This window comes from Colobus angolensis, unplaced genomic scaffold (genome assembly GCF_000951035.1).
Source record: "Colobus angolensis palliatus isolate OR3802 unplaced genomic scaffold, Cang.pa_1.0 Scaffold184, whole genome shotgun sequence".
Taxonomy (NCBI): Eukaryota; Metazoa; Chordata; class Mammalia; order Primates; family Cercopithecidae; genus Colobus; species Colobus angolensis.
Window position 1 is genome coordinate 4,349,864 of NW_012114977.1, and position 9,667 is coordinate 4,359,530.

Genomic DNA, 9,667 nt, shown 5'->3' on the forward strand with positions numbered 1-9,667 from the left:
GAAGATGAGTGTCCAGCAGGTGCACTCTTATTTTTAAAAATCAATTTATTTTTAATTGACAGATAAACATAATTGACAGATAAACATTATATATATTTATAGTGTACACCATGATGTGTTTACATTTTTACACATTGTGGAATGCCGAAATCAAGCTAATTCACATATTTATCATGTATTTGTGGTAAGAACACTTAAAATCTGCTCAGCAATTTTCAGCTGTACGGATACACAGCCCTGGGATAAGCCCTCTTTGCCTTCCTCATCTGTGGGTTCTGCATCCATAGTTGCAACCAACACTGATCAAAAATATGCGGATACTTTCCACCCTTTTCTTCTTTTCCTATACCTGTACCACATGTTTTTTAAATCACAAGAAGTTAAAAGGAAGGAAACAAACAAAAAATGTCAACAATTACTACACACTGCTGAATCACATTGCACATTTGTTTTTTAATTTGCAGAGATCCCGTCTTGCTATGTTGCCCAGGCTGGTCTCAAACTCCTGGCCTCAAGTGATCCTTCCACCTTGACCTCTCAAAGCGGTGGAATTACAGGCATAAGCCACTGCACTCATCCAAATTGCATGTTTTTTGAAGGTAGTAAATGCAGAGTCACACATCTACCATACTATAGAAAGGCACTCAGTCATTGTGGGAGTGCCCTAACACTTTCTCCAGTCCCCAGACCTTTTAAATTCAGGTAAATACAGCAGATAATTTCTTGTGAATCTTTGCAGAAATCTTTATGCATATGCCATCTATATTCATACATGATCTGTCTCAAAAAAAAAAAAAAAAGTATATAAATGTTCCCTTTTCTCCATAGCCTGGCTAACATCTGTTGTTCACTGGTTTTCTAATAATCACCATTTTGACTAATGTGAGATACATTTCTCTGATCTGTGCTGATGAGCATTTTTTCATGTGTTTGCTGGCCACTTGTATGTCTTCTTTTGAGATGTGCCTGTTCATGTCTTTTGCCCATTTTTAATGGGATTGTTTTTTGCTTGTTCAATTAAGTTGCATATAGTTCCCGAATATTAGACCTTTGTCAGATGCATAGCTTACAAATATTTTCTCTCATTCTGTAGTTTGTCTGTTTACTCTGTTGATAGTTTCTTTTGGCTGATAGTTTCTTTTGCTGTGCAGAAGCTCTCTAGTTTAGTTAAGTCCTGCTTGTCAATTTTTGTTTTTGTTGCATTGCTTTTGGGGACTTAGTCATAAATTCCTTGCCATGGATGATGTCCAGAAAGGTATTTTCTTCTAGGGTTCTTATAGTTTGAGGTCTTACATCTAAATCTTTAATCCACCTTGAGTTAATTTGTGTATATGGTGAAAGGTGGAGGTCTAGTTTTCATTCTTCTGCATATGGCTAGCCAGTTATCTTAGCACCATTTATTGAATAAGGAGTCCTTTCCTCATTGATTATTTTAGTTCACATTGTCAAAAATTAGATGGCTGTAGTTGTGTTACTTTAATTCAGGGTTCTCTATTCTGTTCCATTGGCTATGTGTCTATTTTTGTACCAGCATCATGTTGTTTTGGTTACGGTAGCCTTAGAGTATAGCTTGAAGTCGGATAACATGATGCCTCTAGCGTTGTTCATTTCGCCTAGGATTACTTTGGCGATTCAAGCTCTTTTATGGTCACATATGAATTTAAGAATAATTTTTCCAATCTGTGAAAAATGACATTGGTAGTTTGATAGGAATAGTGTTGAATCTGTAGATTGCTTTGAGCAGTATGCCCATTTTAATGATATTATTTTTTCCAATCCATGGGTGTGGAATGTTTTTCCATTTGTTCATATTATCTATGATATTTATTTATTTATTTATTTATTTATTTAAGATGGAGTCTTGCTATGTCGCCCAGGCTGGAGTGCAGTGGCGCGATCTTAGCTCACTGCAATCTCCGCCTGCCAGGTTCAAGCGATTCTCCTGCCTCAGCCTCCCGAGTAGCTGCGACTTCAGGCATGCCCCTCCATGCCTGACTAATTTCTTTTTGTATTTTTAGTAGAGACGGGGTTTTACCATGTTAGCCAGCATGGCCTCAATCTCCTGACCTAGTAATCTGCCCACCTTGGCCTTCCAAAGTGCTGGGATTACAGGTGTGAGCCACTGACACCCGGCCCCATCTATGATTTTTTTGTTTTTAGCAGTGTTTTGTAATTCTGCTTGTACAGATCTTTCACCTCCTTGGTTAGAGGTATTCCTAGGGGTGTGTGTGTGTGTGTGTGTGTCTATTGTAAATGGGATTGTGTTCTTGATTTGTTTCTCAGGCTGAATGTTATTGGTGTATAGATATGCTACCGATTTTTACACATTGATTTTGTATCCTGAAATTTTGCTGAAGTTGTTATCAGTTCCAGAAGCCTTTTTGTGGTGTCTTTAGGGTTTTCAAGGTATAGAATTATATTGTCCATTAAGATAGATCTTTGACTTCTTCATTTCATATCTGGATGCCTTTTATTTCTTTCTCTTGCCTAAGTGCTCTGGCTAGGAATTCCAGTACTATGTTGAATGGGAGTGGTTAGAGTGAGCATCCTTGTCTTGTTCCAGTTCTCAAGGGGAATGCTTCCAGCTTTTGCCTGTTCAGTATGATTTTGGCTATGGATTTGTCAGAGATGGCTCTTATTATTTTAAGGCATGTTCCAATGGGAACTGTCTAATATGTTTTAATATCCAAGAGAGCCAACACCTCTTCTGTACTTTTTCAAACTTTATTATTTCACCCAGATGAAGCTTATAATTATAAGATTTCTTCCATTCTCCCCTTCCAAAGAAAATCAGTGGCATTTTTATCAATTTATCTTAAAATTAAAAATTAATCTAGAAATACTTAATGTCTTATCAATATTCAGTATTTTCTTATCCAGTTTGAAGTCAAGTATTTTATTATAACTGAGTTGTGATTTGTGCTCCTCTTCAGATAAATTTATTCCTATTTCTTCTCATGGCTGTTTGGTATTTTGTAATCATTATGAGTTGCATAGCCTTGTAATTCTGTTTGCTAATTTATTGCATCTCCTATGTTTTTAACATTCCTTCAGATATACATTTATATTTCAATATCGTAGTTTCATTCTTAGGGTTGTTTGTTTGTTTGTTTTTGACAGAATTTGGCTCTGTCGCCCAGGCTAGAGTGCAGTGGTGCGATCTCGGCTCACTGCAACCTCCGCCTCCCGAGTTCAAGTGATTCTCCTGCCTCAGCCTCCCGTGTAGCTGTTACTAATTTTAGTAGAGATGGGGTTTCACCATGTTAGCCAGGATGGTCTCAATCTCCTGATCTTGTGATCTACCTGCCTCGGCCTCCCAAAGTGCTGGGATTACAGGCGTGAGCCACTGCACCCAGCCAGCCCCATTCTTAGGGTTTTTAAGTGACATTAAATATAATGATTATTGTGTCTGCCCCCTTCCAAGAATCTTGCCTTATTTTTGTTTTCCATCTTGTTGCACAGGCCAGAAATTTCAGAACCATGTTCAGCTGTGCTCAGCGAAGGCAGGTGTTTGGGTCCTGATCTGATTTCGGGGGAAGGCCCCTAACGTGCCACCCTTAGGAATGATGCTCACTTTTGGTTTCATATAGAAAGAAATTCACATCATCAAGAATGCAGCCTCCTATTCTAAAAGGGTTTCAAAAATTCAGAATTGGTGTTTAATTCTACTAAATGTCTTTTCAGCCTGCATAGAGACTGATGTTTTATTTCCTTATGTAGACTGTTGATATGGTATAGTATTGATGATCAAAGAACTTTTGCAGTCTGGGAATAAATCCTTTTGTTAGATTTTTTCTGGGTGCTCTCAAACATAGTCCTCTGTTGAGACTTCTGTTGGTAAAAGTTCTGTAATGAAGTGATCCTCTCCTGTCAGGGTGGGTGGAAATTGATCAGATGCGGAAGAACGGGACTTCCTGGGGTGTGGCAATGTTCTATGTCTTGATCATAGGATGATTACACAGGTGTATACAGTAGTCAAAGCTGGACAGAACACTTATGAAGTGAGCATTTACTACCTGTCACGTATGTCTCAATGAGTCACCAGCACACAGAGCCCAAGAGCTATGCAGAACCAGAGGTTTGTCTCCATCTCCATGGAGACCCGAGAGGGGAAGCGCTGCAGGTCTCTTGCTGGCTGGTGGTCGGGGTCAGTACTGGACCCCAGGACTCCTGACTCTGACCAGAGCATTCCCCACTGTGTGTTACAGGAATGGGCAGAAGCTGAAGTGTGTCAGAGGAGGAGGCTGCTGATTCCAGTGAATGGTGCTGACCCCACTGAGAGTAAGTGTTTTGTGCCTAGAGATGCAGAAGGAATGGAGGCAATAGGGATGATGTCCTAACTGCTGTCCCCATAGCTGAGAGGGCTCTTCTGGAGCATTCCCTGCTGGAAGTAGGGGGTCCTATGCCGATCCTGTGCTGATTGTCTCTGGAGCATCAAGACCCTAAATTCCTCTCTTCTTCTTCAGTCAACACCTTGCTGGAGGCCTCACACACTGAAAGACATGCAAAGGAAATAATTCAGGACCAACTGGTGGGCTCCAAAAAGTTCTTCTATGAAGAAGGTGATGCAGGCTCTGCCGCATCCTGCATGTGAAAGAATCTCTTCAGGAAACCAGAGCTTCCTTTGTTTACCTTTTCTCCTACAAAGGGAAGCAGCCTGGAAGAAACAGTCTAGTACTTGACCCATGCCTCAATTAACTCTACCATCCAATATGGTGCAGCTTACCAAAGGTCCTAGAACTTTGTCAATGCACTTGGAGTAATTTTTATGAAATACTGTGTGTGATAAACTGTGGAAATTTATATAAGATGTTGGGGGCACAGAGTTATATGATTGTGTATTAAGGGTGGTTTTAGGATGTCATTTTTTTCAGTTCATCATGAGAGAAGTCCTTTTTATGAGAGAAGTCATCATGAGAAAAAAGCTTTCTTATATTGTAAGTCCCATCTATACTGATATGTGCATTTAATGACATTTAACTACAGATGGTGTAATACCACAGTGGTTTGACTTAGAGTTTTTTAACTTTATAACTGGTTTATCTGGGTATTACATGCGTTTTAAATGTGGCTCTTTCAACTTATGATGAGATTATCAAGACATAGCCCCATGCTAAGTCATGAGCATGTGGACTTACGATGGTTCAATTTAGATTTTTCGGCTCTAAGATAGGATTATTGGGGCTTACCTCCATCTTAAGTAGAGAAACATCTGTATTGCCTAAAACTATATGATGTATGTCTTTCTGTTTTCCTATTTCTGTGCATGTTGATGTAAGCATGGAAAAATTTTAGGAAATGCATTTGTTAGGCTGTTTACATGGGCTGCCTGGTGCAAATCAGCAGTCAAAAATGACTAGATATATGACTAGCGATGAGAGGAGAAATCCTCCCTCCTGGGGAGGCACTGACTGTGTTCCAGTTCTCCCCCCTACGCCCTCAGAGTGGACCAGGGTTTGATGGCTGGCAACTTCTCAAGGGGCCGGTCTGTCTTAGTTGATGATTTTAGAGGTGTATAGAGGTATTTATTTACAAATAAACAATATTTATAAATAAATATTTATATTTATTTATAAATAAATACTTATTTATAAGTAGACGTTTACATATGTCCAGGATTTTGAAGAGCATGGTATCTATGGGAAGCCATGTGTCTGGTTTGTCCTGCTGGGACAGTCATGGAACTGCATCTTCCTACGTGTCCACAGCAGATGAGGACAGTGAGAACTAAGTTAGATCTGAGACTGTGAAGAGCTTCTCTTTCAAGCGCCATTACCATTGAACATTAGTGAACCTTGGGCCTCTTTTGGGCTCAGGGCAGAGCGAGTCTTTATCTGCCCCGGTATCTGCCATGGCATCAAGAGGGAAGAGTGGACAGTGCTTGGGAATGGTGTGAAATGGTTGCCGACTCAGGAGTGGATGGGCCCCTCTCGCTTCTGGTGGTCTGTGACCCCAAGTCCCTGGGCTGCATTTTATGGTAGAGATTCCTGAGCTGCATTTTAGGGTACAGATTCCCTATTTGAGTCGCTTGGCTTCTCTGTAAGCATCTGACTCATCTCAGAAATATCAATTCTTAAACACTGTGACAACAGGACCTAGAATGGCCGACACATCAAGGCTTTGTCCTTGTGTCACGTTCTATTATTTTATTTAAAAACTTCAGTAATCATTTGGCTGGGTGCGGTGGCTCACGCTTGTAATCCCAGCACTTTGGGATGCCGAGGTGGGCAGATCACAAGGTCAGGAGATCGAGACCATCCTGGCTAACATGGTGAAACCCCGTCTCTACTAAAAATACAAAAAAAAAAGTAGCTAGGCATGTTGGCGGGCGCCTGTAGTCCCAGCTACTCGGGAGGCTGAGGCAGGAGACTGGTGTGAACCCAGGAGGTGGAGCTTGCAGTGAGCCGAGATCACACCACTGCACTCCAGCCTGGACAACAGAGCCAGACTTTGTCTCAAAACAAAACAAAACAAAACAAAAAAAACCTTCAATAATCATTTTAGCCTCTTTCCAACAAACTCTTCTCTATAGTAGTCCAGTTGTGGTAGGATAAGTTACGGACGTAGTCGTTCAAGGAATTTTGGTCTTTTCCATCTAAAGGCATTGTGTGTTGTCTTGTTCCGGGACTGGTTTGGCTGGGACAGAGTTAGAATTGCCTCAAGATTTAGGCACATTCAGAGTGTTGCGTCCGTGGAGTTTGAGGAAGGGGTGGCCTTTCTGGTCTTTGCACTTCCGTCCTCTCCCACTTCCATCTGGCGTCCCACGTGTTGTCCCCTGCACATCTGGAAGACACAGGGTGCTGCTGCCTCCTGGTCTTTGCCTTTGCAGGGCCTTCTGTGCAGGACGCTCGGCCTCAAAGCCCAGAGGGAGCCAGTCCAGCCCCAGCTCCCTTGTCCCTTCCACAGAGGCCTTCCTTGAAGATGCATCTGGAGTGTCAGCCATATCTGTGTTTGTTAAGCTTATTCTTTTAAAGTAAGCTTCCTGACAACATGAAATTGTTGGGGTTTTCTAGAGTTGTTTCGTTTATATAGGATTTGCTTTATCCCCAGGCCAAACAGCACATGCCACACGACAGCCACTTAAGACAGTGTGTCACTCGTGGTTAGTGTTCTTTGATGCTTCTGCCCCATGGAACCTATTTGAAGACCATGCTGTAATATCAAACAATACAAGGAAGCATGTCATACAGAAAATGCTCATATGTTTATGAATTTTGTCCAAAATAAACATGAAATCTTATATTAAAAGAGGTGTGTTTTTTGTTTTCTCCCTGTTTTCCCCTCCTCCTGTGAATCGGATCTGAGTGACAGGAGGCCAGGGCTGTGCTCCTGCTGAACTCCTTCCTTCCTTCCTCCCCTCTCTGCCTTCACGCTTGGCCTACTGGGGGTGTTTCCTGCAACTGATTCCCCGGAGTTTAAAGTGCCAGGTTCCTGGGGACCGGAATTCATATTTCTTTCCCCTACTTTCTCTTCTGCCTGCCCCTCCCTCTGGGGACAGGGACACCAGTGCACGCCTGGCTCACCCACAGCCTCTCAGGAGGGTTCTCTGGGCAGCTGGGTTCCTGCATCCGGCTCTGATAGCTGTTGGGGAACAGTCAGTGGGTCCCTGAGAGGTGGCCGGCCCTGTCGCTGGGGGAGTCCCGTGGACATTTTCCTGCGGCTTCCTCTGGCCCTGGGCTAAACTTCACTTTCTCTGCCCCGGCCTTCCCTGCATCCCCATAAGTGTACCCAGGTTGCTCAGCCTTGCAGGAACCTGACAGACACATATCCCGCTCCCCTTGCCCTGGAGAACCCGCTCTCCCTCTCGCCCACAGCTCTCAAGAGGCCCAGGCGTGCCCGGACGTTGTCCGCCTTCCCCACAGCGGGGGAGGTGCTGCTCCAGCGCTTCCCCCTGCCCTGCCCGTGGGCTTCTGGGCCTCACTTGGAGCCCTGAGCTGGGCTGAGCTGCAGGGAGGCTGAGCAGCCTGTAGAGGGCAGCACACGCGCGGCTTCCCAGCCAGCCGCCCTGGAGGCCCTGGAGGGGAGGCAGCCACGGTTCTAGAAGGGCCTGGGCTTGGACAACATGGCTCCCCCCAGGGTTAGAGCCGCTTGTCCTCCCACCGCCCGCTCTCTCCTGATGACCAGGAGTTATCAAAGAACAGCCTCTGAGCTGCGTGGAGAAAGCCATGGAGACAGCCAGGTGAGCTGGGAGTCAGTTCAGAAAAGGCAGAGGGTCCCACAACAGGCCCAGAACCCAATGGGGGAACCCGGAGAGCCCCCTGCGTGGGAACCTACTGCTCCATCGCCCACCCACCTCCAGTCCACAGAGAGCCCGCCCACACTGCCTGGCCTCCCTGGCACCCAAGGCGCTGCCAGGAGCCTAGGTCACCAGAGAATCTACCTCAAAGAGGGCTGGGAACCCACCCGGGGAGTATGGATGGACATACAGAGACAGAAAGCAAAATGGGTGAGAGCCCGAGGGAGGGAGAGAGAGTGGCTGCAGCGGGCGCTCAGAGGAGGAAGGAGGCTGCCTGGGCTGCACTTGTCATGGGAGCAGGTCCCAGGGCGGCCACTTCTGTATCTGTGGAAAGCACAGGGCCTGGGTTAGGGGACCTCTGTTTATACCCAGCTTAGCCTCGTTCCCTGAGGCTGGAACAGAGGTAGGTAGGGGCAAACAGACCCTGAGCAAGAAGCGAACGCGAAGATAGAGCAACCCTGCCCAGATCTGGGGCCTGTGAGGGTATGAACCCAAAATATCTGAGACAGGTGTCAATCAAGTTAGAAAGTTTATTTTGCCAAGGTTAAGCAAGCGGCCATGACACAGCCTTAAGCCGTCCTGACGACATGTGCCCAAGGTGGTTGGTGTCAGTTTCCTTTTGTATATTTTAGGGAGACATGAGACATTAATCAATATGTGTAATGTACATTGACTTGGTCCAGAAGGGCGGGACAACTGGAAGTGGAGGCTTCCAGATCATACGTAGATAAGAGACACAAGGTTGCATTCTTTTGGTCTTCGATCAGCCTTTCACTGAATACACAACATATAGTAGGCTATATGGGTAGAGGTAGAGGAATAGTCACTTATGCCTTTGGCTCAGTGAACTTGCTTTTTTTTTTTTTTTTTTTTTGAGATATAGCAGTCGCCCAGGCTAGAGTGCAGTGGTGCGATCTCGGCTGCAAGCTCCGCCTCCCGGGTTCACGCCATTCTCCTGCTTCAGCCTCCCAAGTGAACTTGGAGGAAGCAGTCAGATATGCAATCTCAGGTGAGCAGAGGGATGACTTTCTGTCCCACACCTGTGAAGATCGGCTATCAATGTACATTGCCAGGGTGAAACTCAGCAGAACTGTTTTAGGGTAAGGATCTTGAGGCCCACAAAGAATTTCCTTGTGGGCAAATTGGGAGGGAGCTATGTAGCTTTTCTATCCTTGTAGCTATCTTATTTAGGAGTAAAGTGGGAGGCAGGTTTGCCTGACACAGTTCCCAGCTTGACTTTTCCCTTTGGCTTAGTGGTTTTGGAGTCCTGGTGTTATTTTCTTTTTAGAACAGATTAAATGAGATTTTGTGCAATGCACTGCACACCACCTTCCTTATAGACAGAGAGGGCCTGGAATTTGAGTCTCTGTTTTGTACAGCCTCATTTAAAAAACATGAAAAGAAACAGATGACTTTTGCTGATATTCATTC

General features: G+C 44.5%; 1 protein-coding gene across 1 annotated transcript in view; it reads left to right on the forward strand.

Moving 5' to 3' along the window:
• Positions 1-4,789, forward strand: part of LOC105510194 (tumor necrosis factor receptor superfamily member 10D-like) — a 25,202-nt gene extending 20,413 nt beyond the window's left edge. The window contains exons 2-3 of the mRNA XM_011939851.1: positions 4,209-4,281; positions 4,467-4,789. Of these exons, the coding sequence (XP_011795241.1) occupies positions 4,209-4,281; positions 4,467-4,594 (201 nt within the window). The 3' untranslated portion in view covers positions 4,595-4,789. The remainder of the gene's footprint in view (positions 1-4,208; positions 4,282-4,466) is intronic.
• Positions 4,790-9,667: the final 4,878 nt, after the last annotated feature.